Source organism: Pomacea canaliculata, linkage group LG2, assembly GCF_003073045.1.
Source record: "Pomacea canaliculata isolate SZHN2017 linkage group LG2, ASM307304v1, whole genome shotgun sequence".
Classification (NCBI taxonomy): domain Eukaryota; kingdom Metazoa; phylum Mollusca; class Gastropoda; order Architaenioglossa; family Ampullariidae; genus Pomacea; species Pomacea canaliculata.
In genome coordinates, this window is record NC_037591.1 from 4,419,201 (window position 1) to 4,445,190 (window position 25,990).

The 25,990-nt window shown below is 40.8% G+C and overlaps 2 protein-coding genes across 3 annotated transcripts; both read left to right on the forward strand.

Annotated features, from left to right (window-relative positions):
- The first annotated feature begins 527 nt into the window (after positions 1–527).
- On the forward strand, positions 528–15,870 carry LOC112557670. The gene is made up of 10 exons (XM_025227661.1): positions 528–748; positions 984–1,208; positions 1,443–2,321; positions 2,534–2,795; positions 3,068–3,698; positions 10,423–11,406; positions 11,937–12,139; positions 14,081–14,304; positions 14,648–14,890; positions 14,983–15,870. Exons 1-10 carry the CDS (start codon positions 528–530, stop codon positions 15,659–15,661), a joined length of 4,551 nt encoding a protein of 1,516 aa, XP_025083446.1. The 3' UTR covers positions 15,662–15,870.
- Positions 15,871–18,134: 2,264 nt separating this feature from the next.
- On the forward strand, positions 18,135–24,123 carry LOC112556853 (poly [ADP-ribose] polymerase 11-like). 2 transcript variants are annotated; one of them, XM_025226246.1, is made up of 8 exons: positions 18,135–18,394; positions 18,828–18,964; positions 19,604–19,903; positions 20,252–20,457; positions 20,753–20,947; positions 21,535–21,725; positions 22,170–22,394; positions 22,596–24,123. In XM_025226246.1, exons 3-8 carry the CDS (start codon positions 19,864–19,866, stop codon positions 23,098–23,100), a joined length of 1,362 nt encoding a protein of 453 aa, XP_025082031.1. In that variant the 5' UTR covers positions 18,135–18,394; positions 18,828–18,964; positions 19,604–19,863; the 3' UTR covers positions 23,101–24,123. The 2 variants fall into 2 exon arrangements, with proteins under 2 accessions (XP_025082031.1, XP_025082032.1); XM_025226247.1 differs by having other exon boundaries at positions 18,866–18,964.
- The last annotated feature ends 1,867 nt before the right edge of the window (positions 24,124–25,990 follow it).

Below are 25,990 nucleotides of genomic sequence, written 5' to 3' on the forward strand. Positions count from 1 at the left end.
GAAACACATTTTAACAAAACTTAACTTTTTCTTATATGTGTTTGAAATGTTTTCAATGTCTTCGTCCGTTTCTCTCTGTGTGTTTAAGTGAAATCGGGCGCCATAAGGATATGTGTGTATTGTTTGATTCTTGTTTGTTTAGATGACACAGATCACTTAGTCCACGCTTAATTTACATTTTTTGTTCCTTAATCTGTTTCCAAGTTTTCCATACGTGGAATTGAGCACATGGACTTTAATACTATGTCAGCAATATCCGATGGAACAACATTCAAACTGAAACGACTGTCAACACCATCATATGTGACTGCAACACCAGGAACTCCTCTCAACTTCTACACTCAGTGGGTGTGGTATCGACAAGAGCGTGATGGTACCTACCCTCCTTTCTACCCGTATGTTAGCTGCCTTTTCATGTTCTCACACAGATCGTAATGCCTTACTATTATGGTTCAAACTAGCTTATAGGTAATTATCTACAGTATTTAAAATAAATGACAATAAAGTATGTGTTGAGCTCAATTTGCATGTATTTTATTGTGTGCAATGGCAGGAAGCTGCAGTACACTCTGGAGGAGAAGTACCTCAAGGGACAACACAAGTACTACTTTGAGTTTGAAGACCTTCGCCTGATGGTGGACACTCACAGCCTGCCCATGACACAAACCAACCTACATACACAGGGATGTACACTTATTTGTCGGCGGCCAGTCTTTGAACCTACTAAGAAATTGGAAGTACCGAAAATGTGAGATTTTAAAAAATTATTTAGAATTCTACAGTGTATTCTTGTTTGACACAATGAATTTCCAGGCGAAGGTAATGTCTAGCCAGATGCTTATTTTGAATTTACAAGTACTCGCTGGTCAGAGCAACGGAAATTTCGCATATGCAATCTAGATCGAGCAACCATTGTATAAACTACGATGGGATGAACATTTGAACTAGACATATATATATATATTAGCTATGTATTCTGTAAGGTCATCGTTGCTGTTGGCCGAGGTTCCGTCAGTCGTGCATCAAGTACCTAAACACTGGTCTGCCGTGGACCACTTCCAGGACTTTGAGCTCGTGGAGTTGGAGTCAGCTGACCCAGAGTACATCACCGTTCAGCGACAGTTCTTCTCGACGATGAGCATGACGGAGCAAAAGTTTGTACACGTGTTTCGTGTGCAGAATCCGGGTCTGTGGGATAAATACTGCAGGTACGTGTGTGTGTGTGGTGCATTTATAAGCTATTCATTCACGAAAGAAGTATCTATTTCTGTAACGAATTTTGCAGAAATATAATTTTACTGCATGAATGATATATTTCGAGGATGTTTTCATAAATACCTGTCTGTGTATTATAACTGAGGCTTTATTTCAGGAAAAGCATGGGTTAACTTGTTTCCATAAACGAGTTCTTTCTTTCTTATTTTTGTTTTTGTCTCTTTCAGTGCCAAAAGGGCCATGACCCCTCGAGGTCAAAGGCCAGAAGAGGTGGACGAGCGTCAGTTGTTTCACGGAACGCCGACACTTCAGGCGGCCAGGGGCATCTGCGCCAACAGTTTTGACTTCCGCAGGTCTGGAGAAAATGTTGGAGCTATTCACGGCAAGGGAGCTTACTTCTCCACCACAGCCAAGTACAGTCACAGCTACACACGTGTTCACACCACAGTCAGAGGCGACTCCCTGCGGTTCATGTTTCTGGGAAGGATCCTGGTGGGGCAGTACACTCTGGGTAATGCTTCCTACACTAAGCCACCAGAGCGTGACCGGCTGAAACTGTACGATTCGTGCGTGAATAATGTGTCCAATCCATCCATCTTCGTCATCTTTGACCTGGCACAGAGCTACCCGGAGTATTTAATTCAGTACACTGATGTTTCAGGCAAAAAACAACAGTCACAGGTTCCCACGTCCGCGTCTGTTCCATCTTTAGCCCAGACTCAACCTTCCGTTAGTCCTTTGTCTCGACAAAGTTCATTGAAGATGAGCACAGTGGCGCCATCGACAGTTAATAGTAATAGGCTTTCATGGAGCAATTTACTATCCACTCCTTCTTCTAGTTTCCCTTCTTCAGGGTCATCAACTAATATATCTGCAGGAATCACTTCTACTTTGAGTTCTGTAGGATCGCCGTCTACTGCAACATCTCCCTCTTTTACTACGTTTACAGGATATCCCCATCTTGTTACTTCTACAGGAATTTATTCCTCGTCTACAGCATTCCCTTCTGCGTCTACATCAAAGAAAGCCTTTTCGAGCTCTACATCTTCAGGGCCGCTCCCGACATCATCATCTTCAGGACCACTCCCTACTTCTACATCTACAGGGCAATTCTCTACTCTACATCTACAGGATCACTCCCTAATCCTACACCTTCAAAACCACTCCCTACTTCTACATCTACAGGACAACTCCTAGTACTACATTTTCAGGACCACTCCCTATTTCTACATCTTCAGGACCACTCCTACTACTTCCTATTCAAAACCACACACTACCTCTACATCTACAGCACCACTCCCTATTTCTACATCTTCAGGACTAATCCATGCTACTTCCTCTTCAAAACTACTCCCTACCTCTACAGCTACAGGAACATTCCCTACCTCTACATCAACAGGACCACTCCCTACTTCTACATATACAGGAACATTATCTACGTCTACATCTTCAGGATCACTCCTTGGTACTACATCTTTAGGATTGGTCACTACTTCTCCATCTTCAGGACCACTCCCTGCTGCTTCCTCTTCAAAACCATACCCTACCTCTACATCTACAGAACCACTCCCTTCTTCTACGTCTTCAGGACCTCTCACTACTTCTACATCTATAGGAACATTCTTTACTTCTACATCTACACTCCTTTTTTCCACATCTTCTGGACAACTCTCTGCTCCTTACTCTTCAAAACCACCCCCTACTTCTACATCTTCAGGACAACCCCCTTCTTCTACATCTACAGCATCACTCCCTATTTCTACATCTTCAGGACCACTCCTTGCTACTTCCTCTTCAAAACCACTCCCTACTTCTACATCTTCAGGATCACTCCTTAGTACGACATCTTTAGGACCGGTCACTACTTCTACATCTACAGGATCTTCTAGATCATCAGCCCAGCAGCCATGTACCACAGTACCAGTTCTCCAACCTACTATGTCACCAGCACCAGTCTCTACAGTGCAGCGCATCACACCGGCCTTCTGCCGTGGTGCCAGTACAGACAGTGTCACGTACAGCGATTAGACCTTCTAAAATAGTGTCACATTTAGCAAACAAGTCTTCTGCCTTAGCACTTGGTCAGCCAGTGTCACACCAGTCGACTACATCGCCACCAGTACAGCCAGTGTCACACCAGTCGACTACATCGCCATCTGTACAGCCAGTGTCACACCAGTCGACTACATCGCCACCTGTACAGCCAGTGTCACACCAGTCGACTACATCGCCACCTGTGCAGCCACGGTCACGATCATCGCAACTGACTTTCGCTCAGTCTGTTCCTGGAAGAACACCTCAGACACTAACATCATCACCCTACATGGGCGGTCCTTCAGGTTTCTTACATCTATCATTGAACGACGACCCAACGTCTTTTGCAGCGTTGGATACATTCACTAATGTCTCGCTGTCTACGTGGCAAGACCAAAGCTCTTCACCTGTTACAAAGCCCAGGGACAAGGACAGGTGTGTGATTGCTTGAGGAGAAGGTTGACTATACACACGTAATCCGTATTTACAGTGTGACCAGGGAAATGATAAAGTGTTTCCTGAGATACGAGTGAACACGGAGACTATATTGTCTCGCTCACTACTCTCGGGGTTACGAGAAGACCAGCGAGGTAACTGTTGAAGGTATATAGCAGACGATCGCGTCCATGATTTCGCTTCTGTAGAGAGTACCACAAGGGAGTTAATCTGACATTTTGTCTTCTGACATCCGTTGTTAAGCTAATGAGCAAATGGAAGCTTTGTCTAGAATTGTGATTTATTTCAAGTTATTGTGAGTAATTGTGCATAGTACCCATTAACTTAGTAAATATATGTACATGTATGACACAGACCTAGAAAAAGCTTCCAGAGAGTAAAATCGTTTCCTATAAAAATAAATCAGTCATCATTTACGTTTAGAGACAATCCTTGCCCTTGCATGAAGTATTCGATGAGTTACTGAATGCCGAAATATTGTTCAGTCCACACAACTCTGTGAAACTCGAAAAAAAAAGTCCGGAAACATAACAAACGATGTAACAGATGCACTGAACATCGGAGTATTACACACAAAGCTTGATGCAGATCAACTGGCAAAGATGAAAAAAAAATGGACAACTAGCGGACTTGCGGCCTCTCACACCCTCAGAATACATTATTCTATTTGTCTGTCACTTTTACATAAATTAATAGGAAGTGATAAATACACTGTAATCATTTTGTTCATGTTACTAAATTTGAAGCAATTTTTTGTTGATTGGTTAGAAAAACTGAACATTCACAGTCCACTTGATGTTTGAGCGAGTCGACTGCCCTGTTCATGTGTCGAATCTGTTCTTGGAAACCCTGTGGTGAGCGAGTTGTTGGCTTCTTACAACGATTTGAAAAACAAGCTGTTTGTAGACAAAGCAGTCTGTGATATTATATATTACATATATTACATGGTTACTGTCGTCGTCTTGATACATTGATTCCCACGCTTCTAAACAACAAATAATCAAAAAGACAAAAAATGTGTTATCGACATTTTGTGTGTGTAGGGCGAAAGTATTTACATCAGCCGTGTATAAGAGTTCAAACGTGTGTGACATCCGGGATCAGGTAGCAGGTCATTTGGGTCACATGACGGCAGGTGTTTTACCTGAGGCTTTTTAGCTTCCACACAAAACCGCTGAAGGTGAGGTGACTTGCGAGTATTGTATCAGCAAGTCACACAGCAAGTCACACACACACAGTTTCATCCTATGAGAACACTGATAATAATAATGGTAGTAATGATGATTATGATGCTACACTAAATACCAGTTGACAGTACACTGGAGAAAGGAGTAGTATTAAACTCACGAGGAGTCAGGATGGAAGTAAGATGGCCCCCATTTTCCGTAGTAAACTGTTTCAACATTTTCCTCTAATACACTACAGAGACTGAAATAAAGTAGACCAGGGTGTGGTGATTATGCGTGCGGGAATGTGTATGTATTTAAATGCTGTTTTATTTTTATTTATGATTTTAGCCTACGGTACAGCGGAGGAATTGGCTATATCAATCTTCTTCTTCTTCATCTTGTTACTTAACACTAGGGCATCTTTGCCACTACTTCATACCCACAGACCCAGAGGTGAAGCTTTATCTCCGTGGTCTGGACATCACTTTATAACTTTGGAAACAAGATGCGTGTCCTCGAGTTCCCACCTTTGCCCCAGGGCAACCACTTGCCCTCGCTTCGTGTCGACAATTCCTTGAAAGAGATGATTGTGTCTCCTATCGCTGAGGACGTAGAGTCAACGAACTGTAAGTGGTTCGTCGTGCCTAGGACAGTGTAGAGAAAGGGGGTCTCAACGTTCCCCTTCAGCCGCCATCTGTTTGCTTTCTATGACAAAGCAGGTAACCATGGGGTGGGTATTGCTAAGAGCCTACAGGTAAACAAGTAAAATGGAATCCAATAGTAGTGCACGATCTTGGATTATCTTTAAAGACAGAAATTTGTATTTTATAAGGCTTAACACTGTTAGACGCGGTGAGGTATTATCTCATTTATTATTTGCCCCTTATCTCAATGACATGAAAGCATGTCACCTACGGGACGCGGAAGGTAGTCTTTTCCAGCCAGATAAGCGATAACATTCTCAGCTCTACAGAAAGTACCCTACTCTTTACATTGAATGTCACTGGGGTAAGGGTTACATGAATATTCTAACGACCCTTACAGTGTGATTCAATAACGCGTCTTGTACCTGGATCAGGGCGCAATCGTTAACTATTTAGATGATTCTCGAATGTATCAAAGGAAAGATGAGTAGAATGTCAGTATCGATGACGACGACGACGATGATGATCATGCAGAAAAAGCTGTCGTTAAATGACCCAGCATGTATTTTCTTAGCAAACCGGGTTTCTGTTTATGGGGATTGTTGTCAAGCTCCCTCAGTGTCTTGAGATCAACAAGAGAGAGAATTCTACACACACGACAATGACAAGCAAAGGTTGATAACTCCTCAGACCTCCTACAGTCGGGTACATTCACTCGCTACCCCAGGCAACGCTCACACTGTCAACACCTGTACTGACCCCCTGTCTCCAGGTCATGTCACACCTGTGAAGTCAATGGTGTCATTGTTCCTGCTCGCCGCTTGACAAGCTGTGCGACAACGACATTTGCTCGAGGTCCACGTTCTGCTGTCGGCCTGGAGGACACGATAGACTGAGTTCTTGCCAGCCACTGACTAGGTTAGACAGAAGTTACAGGGTGTTATCATGTAAACCCTCTTCCAACATTTTATTGTTGATCAGTTATCCTGCTTCCCTTTGTCGTACTATGATGCTCTACTGTGTAGAGTAGTGTTTAAAGGTCTACCAGAGTGCAAAACTTCTGTTTCGATTTTCTTTCCAATCACTGCTTCGACTCAATGTGTACTACTATTTCATAATTAACCGAGTGAATAGCCCTCACTTATCCAATATTTAATTTTAGACTACAATCGTCACAGAAATCAAAAGGAGGTCACGTCCACGAATGTCCTGAAATATCCAATGCACACATATATATATAAATTATTCTAGTCTCTCATCGGTTGTAGCCCTCAAACGTCAGCACATCCCAATGTAAATAATATTTACATCTGAAACATATTCAAAACTTTGTATGCACGCTTGTAAGCCTTTAAAGCGATTTCGTGTAGTTCCTGCTCCACTAGGAACTGTTTTAACAGCCGTCACGTGACGTGGGAGGAGCTTGGCCTTGCAGATGACGTTACAACACATCGGTGACGACACCGCCGCCTGCACGCACACCAAGGACGCCGCTGCTACCTGTTGGGACTTACAGCTCTGATTACAGGAACATTTCTGTCTTCTTGTAAGTGGTGTTTGTCCTATAATCATAACTCTACACGTGTGTAGGTTAGTTTCGGTTGTTTCTAGAGACCATGATAAAGTTTTTATCAGAGGCCGATCACCTGTCATTTCCTACTCTGCCACGATTTAGGTTCCGTGTGTAAGGCTGGAACAAAGGATTTCAGAGTAATCTCACAGGTATTGTTTGTATAAACACCTAAAGTATTAAATACATTTATCTTTTAGACCAATTTACTTCTAAAGGAAAATTTGGCAGAGATATAATGATGTCTGGAAGCCATGGAATGCATTTAATGACTGTTCATACACAGCAGTTGTAAGACTACATTACATGTGATAAACTGATATGGTGACAGAATATGAAAAATAAATTCCCATGACATAAAGGTACTAATCATATTAATATGAAATATTAATATTAAAACACACAATAAATCTTGTATAATACTTAGAAAGTGAAACTCCAAGACTGATAAATGTGTTGATATTAATAGTCTATTTTGAGATTTACTATTCCTAATTAATTGAGTGAATTTAACATTTAAATGTTACAAGGTGAATAATCTACTTTGAGATTTACTATTCAGCTGGTAACATTTAAATGTACTCGGGTGGTGCACAAAATATCCTGGAAGCATCAGGTTACAAGACACAATTAACAAAAGGTAAACACACAGGAAGATATAATGAAATTTGTCATCTACCTCATACATACAACCCTGACACAGGTATATCACCATACACTCATTGTGAATACACAGCTTCACCTACATTTTATTACATGATATCTAAAGGCAGAGGGTAAATTTATTCAGTAATTCTCTAAACAAACATTTTTGTATAAACATGCGTAAATCACGCAAATATTTATATGTTTATATTGTTTCCATTCCGTTAAGTGAAATAATCTTTGAAATTTTTTTTAAATGGTGGGGAGAAGAAAACCAGATCCAAAACACCAGATACGGACAGAAGTGGTAGGTTCAGAGCTCCTAGAGCCAGAACCACTCAATATCTACAATCATTTATCACAGTTCCAATCAAAACTGACAATCAACTCATTGATACAGCACGCGCTTGAATTCAGATTAGCCAGACCCTCTCCAGGGTCTCCATTGACAGGTCTACCTTTGAATCGTGTTATACTCGTCACACTGTGTACAGGTTGTTAATAAGTGTACTGTATGAGAGACTGTACACACTAGCGGAAATGACTAGGATATAGTCAGCTTGTGTTTTGTATAGCTCATATAATGTTTTATGTATTGTGATATACCGCAGGCAGGCAAAAAAAATTACTGACAAGAATTAATAAAAATATTTGTAGATGAATGAAATACCCAGGGGATCTAACATGAATGTATACAGCAAACCAGAATAGTTTACAAGCTGAATTATCAAATAAAATGTTGCACAGGTGGAGCTGAAGGACATATTTTGGTGCTGCAGACTTAAGGTCCATGTATAAATGATACCAGAAGGACAGTAACCTACATTTTGTGGCACTTGCCCAGGAAATACGCTTAGCGTGCACTACATCAACCTGTTTGTGAGCTTGTTTTTACATTTACTATCATCTTATAAAATCTGAGCTGCATGTCAAGAGATTCAAAGCCCAAATTTCACTTCAATTCACAGGTTTTATAACCTATCAGAGGTCAATTTGAATATTAAAGAGCAGTCAAATTTTCTACATTTCTTTCTCAGTGAGAAAATTTGTTAATGCATATTGCAATTTAAGAAGTTTGATCAATGTATTATTCTAATTAAAAGCTGTTCTTTTAATTGAAACCAAAAGTTGTTCCTATGTAGATACTTATCCTCCCATACCGCTTCAACTGTTGTGAAAAGAATGATTCAGAATGAACTTTTTTTTAATCCGTTATAAGTATCATAGAGTGCGTTTTTAGTTGAAGTTCTCATTGTTTGTAATGAAAACTATAAGAGGATCTAGTAATTTCTTCATCTCGTTGGCAAAATATCAGAACTATGACAGTAGAATCGGCCTATAAAAAGAAAAAAGACATAATGACCGCATTATGACATTATACCTAACATTATAAAAATAGTATTTATTTGCAAAGGTGCACCATACTGATAAATAAAATATTTTAGTTGTTTAGGAAAAGGATAACCCATGATGTGTTTTAACAGAGACAGCATTTACGTAAATGTCTTTAATATAATTCTACAATCGACCGCTCATGCCATATCTAAACAGTTTTTCCCACAGAATATTCATTTGCACTCTATCCTTCCTGCAATCAATAATCTGCATCTGTCGGTGATAAATAATCAGGACACAGCTGGCTGGCTAACCGCTCACAAGTTTGAAAACGGATGATGTGTCATTCACCATCGATAGAATCGTTCCCTGAAATAACAAAGAACCGTCACCAAAGTTTTCTGTAACTTTTAACACTGCTGCATGGGTGAATACATTGTCAAATGCATGACGATGCTGAGTATGGTGATAGTGTCATAGCTTTAATCTTCATTCATTTCTTGTCAGCCTCTTTTTGTTTTCTAGGTGAGTAAAACAAACATTTCTTTGCCTTACCTGTGAAAGACATTGCTGATATGGCAAGCACTTGCTGGTATTACCTAACCTTCTGTTTTTTTATTTATTTTCTTTGAAACAAGATTGGGACTTCAATAACTTATTTTGATGGTTTATTGAAAAGGAAAATAAATAAATCATTAAAAATAAACAAAAGAAAAAATAAATTAATGTTACAGAGGAACCATAATGGAGGACGATGAATGGGATAGAAAAGTCACCAAGCTGCTCATCTCTGAGTTTGGGGGAAGAGCCAGGACTGCTCAGCTGGAGAAAAGTCTTCTCGAAGCAAACCTGTTGACGGATGGAATGGATCGCGTGCTGAGACGTCTCTCTGACAACAGCAGGTTCTTGATCTTCAGAAGAGGGGAACAGGTGAAATACGTTTCAGTAGACTGGGAGAACGTCGGCATTTGTAGTGAATTCCGGAAAAAGTGCAGGAGAGAAAACTGTCCAAATTTTCATGTTTGTAAGTTCTTCATCAGTTGTAAATGCAAGAAAGGTTCCAATTGTGACTTCAGTCACGACCTTCAAGACACACACAACACAAGAGTGTCTGACAGCCTCGGTCTGTCTTCATTTTCACCGGAAGAAATCCGTGCCATCATATTTCGTAGTCATCCAGCAGTTTGCGTAAATTACAACAAAGGTGGGTGTGAGGACAATGACTGCCCAGACCTTCACGTCTGCTCCTTGTTCATCATACGTCAATGTACAGACTGCAGGTTGGAACATTCCTTTCGAACGTCCGAACACAACCAATGGGTCCTGGACACATTTCATGTTGGCCATTTGACAGATGAGGAGTTAAGGAAGAAAATCCTGGTAAGAAATCTGAACCAAGCTCAGTCCCAGCTCACGCGCAAGGTATCGTCATCAAGTGTGTCCAGGTGTTCCACGTCTACATCAAAAGAAGAAGAAGACTGCATCGTCAATGTCTTCAACTTTCTTCTGAAGCAGTTTTTCGGTCGAACTAAGTTCAACACGTTCTTAACAGACAGAGGGAATCTCCTCCAGGGTCTGAAGAGACCAGGTATTATTGAATGGTTTAAAGACAACCAAGACCGATTCCTCTTGTACGAGAGTGAAGGTGATGTGAAGTACGTTTCTGTTTACAACAGCCGAGCGAGGGCTTGTCGCAGCTACCACAATCCCAGTCGCCCTGACTTCGGCAATCATCGTTGTCATTACTTCCACGTCTGCAGACGTTACGTGGGCGGCGACTGTGTCAACCCCCGGTGTAGTTTAACTCACGATTTATCCTCCGGGTCAAATTTCAAGGTGCGGTCGGATTTGAATTTGGATCAACTCACCGACGATGAAGTCCTGGCGCTCATTCTGTGCAGCAGTCCAGCAGTGTGTGTCAATCATAACAAATCCGGGTGCAAGCTCAGTGATTGCCCGGACCTCCATGTTTGTGTGACGTATATCTTCAACCAGTGTCCCAGAGGTGAGGGCTGCAAGTCAGGCCACGCCATCAGAGACTCGGGGGAACACAACTCGTATGTCTTGAAGGCATTTGGACTGGACGAGTTGCCGGAAGACGATCTGCGCAGACTCGTGATCGTCAAAAAGGGAAATAACCGGGAGGATCCACAGGACGCTGGTGTCTTTGCTGTACAGACAACTCCACCAAGAGGTCAAGAGGTTGCCACAGTCTCATCCATTCATCAGGCAGCGACTGATGTTTATCAAGCAGCAGCATCAGGCGTTGCTGAACCTCAGATAGAGATTAACTTCATTGACTACATTCTAGATCTTTCGAATTGGAGCAGTGTCGAAGGTCAGCACCTCGTTTTCGACTTAACTCTCAAACAACTTTCCTGTAATTATTGACGAGGATTCAAGTAGCGCTGTTACTGCAATTGTTGTGTTATTTAGAAGTAGCTCATTAATCTGCCAAGTTTCTTTATTTGTCTCTATTAACAATCTGTTAACAATTACCACAGCATAAAAAAAGTCGATGGTACTTTAATTAACATTCAAAGGGTTGAAAGAAAGAACTCTTCCATGGCCAGACTAAGCCTTTTAGAACTATTCCTTTTTATTATTGCTAGTCAGCGCAGAGTGCGACCTAGCTTGGTCGTGATGCTGTGCGATACAAGTGCACAAATTATAATTATTATAATAATTATAAGTCATTATCTGTACTTTTTAATCACAAGATGTGCTTAAAGCGATGTCCTACCTTTGTTAAGCTTCCTTATCTACAGTGATACCTTTCATAACGAATACTAGTCAGAAAGGTATGAGCTTTAAACAGACACCAATTGGTATCAAAGTTATAAACATTTTTAATAAATTATTTTACAGCAGATGATGATGTGGACACATACGAATACATCTGTGAAGCATACACCTGGACAGGTGCGTGTCCTAAAGGCTTAAACTGTCCCCATTATCACAGTCCTCATCGCCACCCTTACCTGTGGCTGAAGTTGGAGGACGGACACCCGCCAAGCGTCAGCGTTGTCTTCGAGGAAAGGTTTTGTGCCGTCGATGATATTTTTAACCAGGTGAACTTGATATTTCTCTCTTGCCTACCATACACAAAATATACAAGCAAAGAGACAGACGGTCTGATATTTTTACCTTCGATATCACTTGTCTGAATACGGGCTTGAGTTTTGCGTTTTCCTAAACCGTCAAAAATTGGGGTCCTCTTAAGATGAAGAATATGGTAATCTTAAAAAAAAACCATGGCCATGGCTGGATTTATCTGTTTTACAGTTTCCAGTCGACTTTAGTACGATGTCATTCACTGTGGAAAGAATGGGAACAAATCATTCCATAAAAGTCAGACGACTGTCAACGCCATCATATGTAGATGCAGAGCCAGGAACTCCTCTCAACTTCTACACTCAGTGGGTGTGGTACCGAGAAGAATACGATGGCAGATACGTCGAGTTTTACCCGGTATGTAGGGGCGAAATTTATGTTGGTATCCAGGTTGTTGTTGTTTTTTTTTTTTTTTTGGCAGTATTCCCCCGTTTGAATTTATTTTCTATATTTATATATGTAGAAAGTTACAATATTTGATATATATATATACACATCTCGACATCAAATGGAGATCATCACTCTTAACTCTAACCATATTGTTATCAGCCTCCGTTTGACTGTTACAGTGATTTAAATATTAATAAGAAATGTAACTCTGTTCCCGACCTCATACACTCTGTCTACGATTGACTCATGACATCGCTTGTTCCTCTGCGTGGTAAGGCATGAACTACAAGATTAATTATGTGAACAGCACTTGTGTACACCTTTAGTTTACTCCGATAAAAATCAACATTGCTGCTACAGGATCTGTAGTAATGTTTATCTACTATACCACGTTACACAAAACATTACGTTTCTGTAGGTTAATATACATGTGTGTGTGTGTGTGATATCAGGGAAGCTTGCAGTACACCCTGGAGGAGAAGTACCTCAGGGGACAGCACACGTACTACTTGAGTTTGAAGGCAATCACCTGATGGTGGACACACACAGCTCACCCATGACACAAACCAACCTACATACACAGTTAGGTACACCTATCTGTCGGCGCCCAGTCTTTGTATCCCACGAGATGTCAGACCCAGCCAGCGATGTGAGTGATAAGGATTTAATATTCTGGATTCTTGTTTGTTTGATATAACAGAATTATGCTACAGTCTCCTGTATTTACAAAACTACATCTACAATGTTTAAGGACGATAGTGATGAATTTGCAACAACACATGGAGTATCTTTATAAAAAAAAAACACCAGTCTGTCAGGGTCAAGTCCTGAATTACATTGTGTTTGGTGTTTTTGTACGTATGTTTGAGTTCGAATAAGTAATATTATATTTCAGTTTTTTATGAAAATGCTACAAAGTGCTTATATAAAAACTATATTGAAACCACTAATATAAACTATGAACGTTGACTATTCCTTGATCATTGAGAAATCGGTACATATCTAATAAACCTAAACAATACAAAAACAGAATGAGACAAACTGAAAAACACCACACACTGTGCAAAAATGTACCATAATGGTATACAGACAGACTCAAAAAATATAATGATATGGAAATAGAAAAAACTCTGTAATAGTAATATTTTCCAACAGAATCAACTATAAAACTCTGTAAACGGTATTTTGAAGACAAGAAGTTAAAAGCAATTGCTTCTAAATTATGACATGAGTTCTTAAAGATGACACGAATTTTTTCAAAACAATTGATAAGGAAATAATGAGAGACTAAGGCAGATAAAATTGGATCCGTCATGTATTGTATTATGCCATGTATTGACAGGTATTTCATGGATAGGGTCTGTGTACGGACATCAGTGTTTTTAACGGGACGCGAGTATGAGTATGAGTGTGAGTATGAGTATGAGTATGAGTATGAGTATGACTACAAACATCACTCTAGCCTGCAGTATCCGTGAAGGACACAAAGTCTGGCTCCTGTTCTCTAGGTCTCCATTGCTGTTCAGCGTTGTCCCGACATTATCCACCAGATTCCTGAACACTGGACTGCTGTGGACCGCTTCCAAAGCTTCGAGCTCGTTGAACTGGACTATGATGATCCAAAGTATGTGGATGCGCGACGACAGTTTTTCTCGACGATGAATGAAGAGAAGCACCAAGTTGTACACATATTCCGCGTTCAGAACCCGGCGCTGTGGGATAAATATTGCAGGTAGGTGGGTGTGCTACACAATGTGTCTGAAAGCGTTTGAGGGGTGGGTGAAACTGATATATAACTCCGGGCCATCGACTATGTATGTTGTCCAAGCGCCAAGCAAGCAAAATTGAGAAACAGCACAAAACACAGGCTTGTGGGACAAACATTATTAACAGAGACTACACGTGAGTGCGATGTTTCAAAATCATATTCCTACTCTAAAAACTTGGTAGACAAGGTGTTATATTGGCCATCAATAGCGCAGTACTCGTTACTGAGATTTCATTAGCTCATTTGCTGTTACTTACTGTTTCTCCTGGTATTATAAAATGATAGTATTAATATCTTTTGCCTTCAGTGCCAGACGTGCTATGACACCACACGGTGAGTCACCAGAAGATGTGAAAGAGCGCCAGTTGTTTCACGGAACCCCGACACTTCAGGCGGCCAGGGGCATCTGCGCCAACAGCTTCGACTTCCGCAGGTCTGGAGAAAATGTTGGAGCTATTCACTGGGGCAAGGGAGCTTACTTCTCCACCACAGCTGAGTATAGCCACAGCTACACGACAGACCAAATGGAAGCCAGTGGCCACCACATGCGGTACATGTTTCTGGGAAGAGTGCTTGGGCAGCACACCTTGGGCCATCCTTCGTACAAAATGCCACCAGAACGTAAAGATCGGAAGAAGTATGACTCTTGCGTGAACAATGTAGACGACCCACCATCTTTGTCATCTTTGACCTGGCACAAAGCTACCCGGAGTATTTTATTAAGTACACTGATGTTCCTCAGAACAAACAGTGTAAACGCTATCCAGCTTCTTCACTTGCAGGGTCATCTTGTACTTGTAAACCTGTAGGGTCTTCTTCCATTTGCACATCCACTTCAAGATCTGTAGGATCCCCTTCTACTTCCAAGTCTGTTGGATCACTATCCTCTGTTACACCTTCAGGATTCCCTTCTACATCTACATCCACAGGGTCTCCTTCATCAGCAGGATCAACCCCTACTTCTAAATCTGTAGGGTCTCCATGCACGCCTACAAGTGCAGTATCACCCTCTACTTCTAAACCTCTAAGACCACCCTCTTCTATTTCAACTGCAGCCTCTACTTCAAAATTTATTGGGTCTGCCTCCACTCCTCAAACTTTAGGATGCAACTCTGCTCCTTCATGTAAAGAATCCTGTTATACTTCTACAATTGCTGAATCCTTCTCTTCTTTCAAATCTGTAGCGTCCCCTTCTACTGCTACATCGGCAACAACGGGACTCCCTTCTACATCTGCAGGATCCACCTCTACTAAATCCTCATCTATTTCTCCATCTGCTGGATCTCAGTTCCTTCAATTGCAGGATCCCCGTCTACTTTAAGATGTGTAGGTACACCATCTACATCAGGATCCACTTTTGCTTCTACATCTACATACTCTAAGCCTGCGTCAAATCGTTTGACATCTTCTGCACCCAAGCACACCCCATCCATTCCATGCAGCCAGTGACACAATCGGCACACATGCCTTCTCGGCAGCACAACCTCTACCCGCGTCACACCCAGCACCTCAACCTCCTACTTCAGCAATGACGCCATCAGTGTCGCCATCAACAAACTCGCCTTCCGCTCTGTCTGGCAGGCGCGCGCAGTCCCTCTCACCATCCTCCTCGTCCTCCTCCTCCTCCTGCTCATCATCATCATCATCATCATCATCATCATCATCATCATCACCGAACATGAGCACCTCTGATTATCTACCTTTATCAGACAGCATAAGTGAACTCTTCGACACGGCTACCATCTTTGCCATCATCATCACCATCGTCGCTATTATCATTTTCGTTAGCCCTCACAGGCCGTAGTGGCACGTGATGTTATAACCAGACTGCGCATGTCCTCGTTTCTCTGTTTTTCTTGAGAAGAGTTTGTCTGCGCGCGTCTGCTTCACACTTTCTGGTCGGGTGGCCATTTTATAAGACTTCATCTAACTTCACGGGAAAGGCCAATGCCGGGCACTGTGTACAGCCAACAGTAAATACACGTTTGAGATCCTGTAGTCCTTCTCTTGACACAATCCATTTGGGAAATGGTGTGTCAGGTATTACAAAAAAGATTGTGAACTTTTGTCTGACAAAACAAAATAGTAATTTGATACAGAAAAGCTCATTTTCACAATAACAGTCCATGTCCCACGACTTCCTGTTCTTGTGTTGCTGCCTTGTGTATCACACCCACCATGTCTGACAGTTGAAAAAACTGTTCACAGGAACTCTCCTACAAAGTCATAAGTTCACCAGAAGTATAAACTGTCACAAGTCAGTCTAACTCACAGCCTGAAGTTTGGTTGTGAATTGTTTATTTCAATATTGCCTTTCTTCCCATCACAGAATTTTGTCCGAAAAATCAGGAGTTTTCTAGCCAAATTGTGTTTTAAATTTGAGTGTGTGAGAGATAGAAATTCAAAAGCCACAGATTCACTTATTGTAAATAAACTTTCATGAAACTTGACAGAGCAGTCTCGAATTCTCTATTTTACATGACTCAGCGAATCAGTAATTGCGAGTAATTTTGTAATCATGTAAACTGTACATACACAGGCTCATGTCAAAATAATAATTTGTAATGTAATTTCAAATGATCAGACAGGTGTGTCTTCCACAGGCTGTTAAGCAGAACAAGATTTGTAAAGTTACTGTCAGGCAGCGAGTGGGTAACTACAGTATTACTCATTATATCTATACAGCTGCATGCACAATAAAATATTTCTCTAATATTCTTGTAGTCCGTCTTCTCTTTGTCCAGTCTCGTTATCAACTTCTTGTGGGAGGAGGAGGAGAGAGCTTGTGTCTGTGAGAGAATATGGAGAAGATTTACACACAGAGAGGAGAGCTGCCTACAGTGGGAGACTATGAAGAAGGTTTGAACCCAGTGCCAGTGTTTGGAAAAGGCTTTGTAAGAGTGACTGGAGAAAAACAGTTTGGTAGTGAGAGTGCAGGAAGAAGGAATGAGCATGGTGAGAGAGAGAGACTGTGAATAATGAAAAAAGAAAGAAGAAAGGTTTGTGCACACGTTTATTATCTCGCATGTGATTACTTGTGTTTAACAGGAGACTTCGAGTTTTCATTCCTCTGTTTACAAACGATGATGTAAATGTTTTAAACTGAATAAATTCACACAGTATTCTTCTTTGTAGGTTTAATTTTATTTATAATAATCATTTACAGGTCATAGCGTTTAAACATTTAAATTGTTGATAGGTTTCAATTTATTTCATAATTTTAAAATAAAGCCAAATACCTATGTTTCGATTATTTAGGTAGAATGTTTATTCAACAATGTCGGCAGCACCCAAAGTAAGAATGATTTAGTTTATTTTTCAAAGGCTCCATCTTTCAGAATAAAATGAATATCAATGACAGCCCGTTCTCGAGAACAACTGTGTGTAGTAATAAGTGTCAAACATATAAAGCATTTGGAAATCAAGGCTAAATGTTCTTATCTCGAAATTAGCTGATTGAGGTACCTATAGTATAGTTTACCTATGTTTGACAGTGCGCGATAAAGTGCCGTGAGTAGTCACACATTCAAACGCATTGTCCGGAATCCGGGTTAATGTCCTTGTGTGTGTGTGTGTTCTCCACTGTGATAAACTATCTGTATAAAACGCACAGACCTCAGACTACATCATTTGAGGACCTATCAAGTTTCTCAGTGTTCTTGCAGATCTTGAAAGCAGCATCGCAAAGCTTCTCCCTCTGAAATCGTTTGTTCCAATGTTGTCATTGCATGTGACGAGGACTTGACTACCTGATACACTCTACACCTGTCCCTCGTTATCTATATGTGCACTGTGACACGGACTTACTTCCCCTGTTTAACCTATATCCCACCTACACCTAGGTATGTGTTTACGTGGACGGACTGACCTGGTTATTCGTGCGGAACACGACTCAGTCACACGTAACAGCTTTGCTGCGACGCTCGGAGGTCGTCATACGTTTGTACTCCTTGGCGACGAATATTCAAATGAAGACGGACACCAGACAGGTTCTATGAAGTCATTCCACAGCAAAAGAAGGCGGCCTTACAGAAGTTTTACACGCCATTGTCAGGTAAACCTGTGTCTTGCAGCCAGAGATAAAATAATTCAGAACTTTAGTATTTATCATTTAAGCCCATCTTTCCATTTTTCCTGCATCTTTCAACAAAGTGATTTATTTGACTGATACATTCCACTTATGACAACATATAAAGAAACCGCACTCAATGGCAGGAAATCAATGTCGGCTTTTTTTCAACTTTCGCTTTCGTTTTGTTTTCAATGCGTTCAGTGCAACAGTTTTCTTCACTTTCTAGCTTTATACACACACATAGTCCGTCACTTGCAGTGAGGTTACAAAGAGTGTTTCTGTTGGAAAAACCAATTTCTCTAACTGGACCGCGATCACTTTCGGTATTTGAATCGACAAAATGAAATTATTTCGATGTACGCTTTACTTACGTACCTCACAATTAAATGAGTAATTAATGATTTAATATTTTCAGGCTCTCTGACTAACTAGGCTTTTGAATTGTCAAAATAGACGGTTGGTAGCGAAGTGACCAAAGTGTTTATCACCATTACGGATATCAAAGGTTCATCCCCGGCTGGGACATAACTCTGTTAGCAGCCTGCACAGAAGGTAGGTGGTTTCCTCCCTTTATGTGTGTCTGAGTGGGTGATAACGTTTGTTTTGTCTGTGTATGGTTAAATTACCTTTAGAGAGGATTTGATGTAGAGTGAGCTTATTACCAGACCTGTGAGAGCACAACCATCTGAGTCATAAATGATAGGAAAAAGAGGTCTGTCAGCATTCTTCGAAACCCTTTATAACTTATCTCAACTTTCGGTTTCGTTTTGTTTTCAACGCCTGCAGTGCAACAGTTTTCCTACCTTGTGTGACTGTGTGTGTTGGAGGGTGTGTAGGGTGGCGTTGTGTGTTTGTGTACTTGGTTATGTATGTGTTGTGTGCGTTCGTGTATAAAGTAATATCAGGTACCTACCCTAAAAAGCTGTGTGCTCGTATATCTGTCCATGTTGTGTATAAAGTTATTAAATTTCGTCATCAACACCAACAAAAGTATTAATAACAAATTCGTGATATTTTTAACCTCCTTGGTATTTTTATTTTAGTTTCATTTTTCAATATTTGTTTCCCAGAAGTCTATTAATCATTGAGGGTCTGGTGCCAGCGTGCTATTTTAATAAAACAATATATAATTTTATTATCTAATATTTTAATATTTATTAATTTTTTTGTTTGCTGGCAATTTGTTTCCAGTAAACACAGGAATAGGAAGAAAATTAAGTAGCCGAATAGTCAAGAAGATACTAGGAACCACATCGAGGAACTGTAATGGGTGACGATGACTGAGCAGCAGAAGTCACCAAGCTCCTACTCACCGAGTTTGGCGGAAGTTGAGAGAACTGGACGCAAGGTTGTACCAAAGAAACTTGTGAAGGGTGGAACCTCTCACATGTTCAGAAATATTTCTCATTGCAACAGGTTCTCGATCTTTAAACAGAGTGAGGAGGTGAAACATGTTTCAGTCAACTCAGATGATGTTTGCGTATTTTGAAGGTGAGGACAGGACAAGTGCAGATATAACAGTTACAACCGTTTTATTTAAATAAAGAGTTTGTCGTTCAATGTGTGTATTAAACAGTACAGTGTCGGAGACATTTTAACTTTGTGATAAAGCCGTCTAACATTTAAAAACAAATTGAAGAGATCTTCTGCAATATAACATACAAACACAGAGACACTCCATGGGACAAGGAATAAACAAAGTAACAACATTAAAGCAGCTCGCGATGTCTTTGCCGCCCGCTACGTCAAATGGTTTATTAATTATACTGTCAGGTATAAATTAAACTTTATATAACGGTCAAAGTTGGTATCAAAGTTTCACGAGGTGTTTGTCGACAGATGCAAACCTTGGCAGGTACGAACACCTTTGTGAGACCTACACGTGGACAGGTGTGTGTCGCAATGGTGTCAACTGTCGACATTACCACAATCCTGAACGTCTGCCATACCTGTGGCTGATTGGAAGGGAGGGACAGTGGAGCAAAAGCCCCGACAGTGTCGCACTCGAGAAGCACTTTTGTAAAGTTGAAGAATTTAAACCGAAGGTAAAATTGATATATCATTTTTGGGGTCACATAATAATACACTTTAAGACCGAAAACATTTGTGCTCTGACCTTCAACCAGCTTCTCAGTCAGGTATGCAAGCAAACACAGAGAGAGAAAAAAATTAATTTAAAAAATCGACTCTGAGCGATTTAACAAATTTGTTTGTTTTGTTTGTTTTGTTTGTTTTGTTTTGCTTTGTTTTTGCAATTACTTAAGAACGATCGTTGTGTGGAAAGTTGACCAGCACCATCTGTCATGGTCGTTATCGTGATTACCTTTATCTGTTTCAAAGGTTCCTGATGACTTCATTAACTTCAGTGCCTTGTCAATCACAGAGGAAAGTGAAGAAAGAAATCATTCACCTACTCTCAGGCGACTGTCAACGCCATCATATGTAGATGCAACGCCAGGAATTCCTCTTAACTTCTACACTCAGTGGGTCTGGTACAGCGAAGAATATGATGGCTTCTACACCCCGTTCTACCCGGTATGTAGCTGCTATCTTTATGTTCTTACCCGAATTTCTAATGTATAATTGAGTTTGATTTGACTGATTATTTGTATGTTTATCTACAGCAGGTTACAATATGGAGAAAGAAAGATGGTGAAGAATATATCTTGGGCGTTGGGCGTATAATTTGTAACATGCCACGACACATGGATATAGCTAACCACATCATTTAACTATCTTTGTTTTGTTTTTGTTTTTTGCTCCTTATTTTTAACTTAGCACACATGCTTGGGGCCCTTTGTAATGTAGTGGGTTGAAAAAAAACAGCAGTGAGCGGCTCAGGGTTCAGATCCTGTCTCGGGACACTCTGTATGTGACACCTGTTTACAAGGCTGGGCGTCGGGGACTTTCTCCGGTATTCCGGTTTCCTCCCAGCTACCTCTTCCCCTATAGCGCGAAATCACGTCAAGGTGGAAGCACTTTCCTACTAAATGAACCAACAGCTAGTCAATCTTCTGACACACAAAGTTATTTTCTTCAGATATATATATATGCACACACATCGATACAAAAGCTAGGTTTTTTTTTGTATGTTTTGCGTGAATGTTTCTGCAAAATATTAGGGAAGCCTGCAGTACACTCTGGAGGAGAAGTACCTCAAGGATCAGGGCAAGTACTACTTCGAGATTGAAGACCTGCGCCTGATGGTGGACACGGGGAGTATGAAACAAACCAATCTGGACACGAAGCGATCCACTAAACTCATTCGACGACCAGTCTTTGTACCCCGTGACAAATTAGAGGCCCCAGAGATGTAAGTATTTTAGTCCCTCATTATTCTCAATTATTTCTTTTCGCATTACGATACGGGGAATTTATCGTCTAATCCCGTAAGTTTTAAAAATAATACGCACGAATTGCAATCCAGAACATTGCTGCATGAAAGATATATTTAATTTAATATAGTCTTTAAAATAATAGGAATCATTTAATCAGAAACTTCAAAGAAATAATGAGAAACAGTAAAAGAGTTGCTTTAGGTGTCTAAGAATAAATGTAACCAAAATTTCCAAGACTGTCGCAAACGCCTTCTCTAAATAAATGATTTATTAGAAGACATTGTGTCATCTTAGCTGAGAGGTGTGGGAATACACGGTTGTTAAGTAAAGTCATGATGACTTACATCTAATTTCCAGCGGACAAAGAGTTATAGACCGTAACACCACAGAGTATAGTCACGTGACTTGATGTGTTTCAGGTCCCCGCTGCTGCTTCACGATGTTGCTGAGCACGTGCATCAGGTGCCTGACACCTGGTCTGTCGTGGATCGTTTCCAGGACTTCGAGCTCGTTGAGCTGGATTCAGATAACTCAGATTACTGTGCCGTACACCGACAGTTCTTCTTAACCATGGATGTCACCAAGCACAATATTGTCAACATCTTCCGCGTGCAGAACCCGGGGCTGTGGGATAAATACTGCAGGTAGACTTGCTTTTAAACGCACGTGTGTGTGTTATTGTGTTTGTATTCATAAGTGAGGTAACAGAGTGAAAACGCAAGTCATAAAAGAACAAGAACTGCCATCCACTTTCAATTTATTGGTCCCCAGGGTAATGTCTTGATCTCGTTCAAAGAAATTTTTTTGCAGACAGTTTTATTTTCAATTTATTTTGATACTTTCAGCGCCAAAAGAGCCATGACTCCTAAAGATCAGGTACAAAAAGGGGTAGACGAGCGTCAGTTATTTCACGGAACCCCGACACTTCAGGCGGCCAGGGGCATCTGTGCCAACAGCTTCGACTTCCGCAGGTCTGGAGAGAATGTTGGAGCTGTCTTGGGCAAGGGAGCTTACTTCTCCACCACAGCTAAGTACAGCCATAAGTTCACAAGTGTTCACATCCCAGCCAAGGGCGACCCAACGCGGTTCATGTTCCTGGGAAGGATCCTGGTGGGACAGTACACTCTGGGTCGTTCTTCCTACACCAAACCACCAGAGCGTGTCCGACTAAAGTTGTACGATTCATGCGTGGATAATTTGTCCAACCCCACCATCTTTGTCATCTTTGACCTGACACAGAGCTACCCGGAGTATCTGATCCAGTACACAGATGTTTCAGGCAACAGACGTAAGGCACAAGGCCAACGACCCAAACATATATCACAACTCAACAGATCCCACCAGCCATAGACACGTCAGTGTCTTTATTAGCAAGATCCTCACATCACCAGTTGCCTTCACTAAATTCTCAGACGAGTTCAGTACTGCCCTCTACACTCGGACACCAAAGCACGTCGTCTACTGCAACATCTACCACTACATCTACACCAGCCTTGTCAACATTCTCACTTGCAGTATCGCAAATGTTATCAGAATATTCACTGTCACGCACATATCGGGAGATCGACGTCAGCAACTTCTTCTACATCAGCGCCATCATCAGTAAACTGGCCTTCTCAGGTAGATTATGAAGAGGCTATGGACTGGTTGCCGAGCAGTGGTTCTTAACCGGGGTTCGATCGAACCCTAGGGGTTCGGTGAGTCGGTCTCAGGGGTTCGGCGGAGCATCCGTCACAGAGGTCAAGACACACCCGCAATTCGTGATGACACTAAAGAAGGGTTCGGTGAATGTGCATATGAAATTGTGGGTTCGGTACCTCAAACAAGGTTAAGAACCACTGTTGTAGAGGGACAAGAAATGTTGTTGCTGTTACAGATGGGTTTCGATTTCGTGAATGTTAAGTAGTCTGCATATTCTGCAGAGGACAGTAATCATTCCATTAGATTCTCCAGTGTGTGTGCACTCAAGACCTACTTAATACACTCCTGTAGAAATATTCTGGCCAATTTTGCAGAATATGAATTCAATATTTTTCTGGAAATTATTTTGAAAAATATTTGTCACCTAGATTTTTAAAAACTTTGAAGTACATAATTTTACTTTATGAATTAACACTTTCAAAGTGTATTCTCTATTGGTAATGTCGTTAAATTATTTTTCTCCAAGTTATACCTGTCTTAATGGGAAGGTTTGTTCTGTTTTAAAGAGAATAAATTGTTATTAAGCTTGAATTTGTTTCTCAAATACTGGTTGTCTGTAACCCTTACACAAGTGCATGAATTTAAAAGAAGCAGCAAAATATTTATTTCTCACGTAAATTTTAAAAGTGAATTTGTAACAACTTTTTTTGTAGGTGATACTATCCAAATACAATATATCTTTGTTGGACCTTTTCAGGAAATTGTTTTGTCTGCCAATGATAACAAGAGAATACCAATTTAAATAAAACATGAATAAAACATAAACTTATTACATCCACTCATTTACGCTGACACAGTCTCTGTCTCTGAACTAATTTCACAAGCTAAAACAAACTAACCACATCTGCATCTTTCAGTACAAGTAAGCGTCGTGGGTAAGTGGGTTATAGGGTCAACTAGGAGCAACTGGAAAATAATCGTTTGCCAACAGTTTAGTAGTACAAGTACGTGGTTGCCGCAGTTTTACGATTCGCTTGAACCGCTTCTTGATGTCCAAGGACGAGTAAAAGGCAGGAGAGAAGAAAGCACTCGGTGAAAATGCCTACCTTGATCTCTTATTACAACACGCGTATGGGCGTTGTCGACCATCATAGCTGGCTTGTTTCAAGGTGTACTTTGTACACACAGTATACAGTGTTTGTGTTCGCGTGAGACACCCTTCACCCGCACGTGCTTTGAACTACATAAGAGTTATTATTTGGACTATGAATCCGCTTATACTTTGAAATATGACGAATGTACACTCACCTTGCACGACGTATTACACTCAGCACAACGCTCCACGAACCCCCGCAGATGACGATGACGATGACGATGAAGAGATTTGTAGGTGAATCGAATCGAAGAGACACAAGTTCAGAGGAATGTCACTGAGAGTCATAAAGAAGATGGCGACGAAGACCATTGTTTTCACGCTCACTCGGCCATTTTGACGGAAACTGCTTTTCGTATCTATGACGTCTTTTTCTGCCTCAAATGACGTGGAACAAATGACGCACACAAGACGTCAGACACAAGACACCATTGGTACACGAGACAGCACGTGACCTACACAACTCATTATATATTTGATACTTTCATGCAAGGCTATAATTATGAGAATACATAAAATCGTTCTCATATTGGGCAAAGAGATTATTTTCTCTCAAGTCATCTCAGTGTCATATTTATAGGACAGGCTGTATCTACACAGGCAAAAAAAATCCACTCATATTTTTTATGTTCCGTGGACTCCAAATAACACAAATTTTACAACAGAACCAAAATTACTAAACAGAAAATAATATGGGATATAACCGGTTAACTGTCAAATATTTTCAATATCTTTTTACTTTATTCCTGTTCATCTAAGTACTGATAGTAAGAAGAATATTTATTTCACTGCAGATTGTCTCTCATCGGCGAGGTCTTTTTTCGAGTAAAGCATCCTGTTTTCCTGCTTGACTGACAGATGGCGCTGCGAGATGAGTTTTCAGCTCATTGTGATTTACTCCTTTTCCTTAACCATAATATTTACTTTCGGGGATTTATATGAAGTAAATATGTGAATTACGAATCATTGATGACTCACCAAATGTATGCACCATCTATACAAGCTTTCCATTTTCCATTTGAACCAGTCATCTTGTAAAAGTAGTAACATAGCATGTTCTCACGATGTTTTGCATTTTTTTTTATCAAACTCTAGACATTGGGAACTAGGAACATGAGTGAAAGTTGGTTAAACTCCGACCATCCATGTTAGTATAATACTGTAGTGGTAGTAGTATACAATGAACACACGTCGGTCATAATTAAACAAAGTCGAAGATCACGAGCATCTACACCTGCTCTTCTCGGATCCAAGACACGCGGTTTGCTGTCAACGTATTTATAAAGTTATAAAAACATATTAAGCAACATGTAAACATAGTCTCAGTACCAATACCGCCAGAGACACTTTCAATATTTGTCGGTTACTCTCCACTGGTGATGCCTATCGACTGTTCGTCGTCTTCTCTCACTCGATCTGTCTTCCACGTGAGCAACGACTACTCAG

Excerpts from the sequence above, each read along its gene's own strand:
- LOC112557670 (XM_025227661.1), top strand. The coding sequence starts at position 528 with ATGTATTTTATTGTGTGCAATGGCAGGAAGCTGCAGTACACTCTGGAG. Across the intron at positions 12,140-14,080 it reads TCGATGATATTTTTAACCAG|GTCTCCATTGCTGTTCAGCG; the intron begins GTGAACTTGATA and ends CCTGTTCTCTAG. Across the intron at positions 14,305-14,647 it reads CTGTGGGATAAATATTGCAG|TGCCAGACGTGCTATGACAC; the intron begins GTAGGTGGGTGT and ends TTTTGCCTTCAG.
- LOC112556853 (XM_025226246.1), top strand. The coding sequence starts at position 19,864 with ATGTTTCAGTCAACTCAGATGATGTTTGCGTATTTTGAAG. Across the intron at positions 20,458-20,752 it reads TTGAAGAATTTAAACCGAAG|GTTCCTGATGACTTCATTAA; the intron begins GTAAAATTGATA and ends TCTGTTTCAAAG. Across the intron at positions 20,948-21,534 it reads TCTACACCCCGTTCTACCCG|GGAAGCCTGCAGTACACTCT; the intron begins GTATGTAGCTGC and ends GCAAAATATTAG.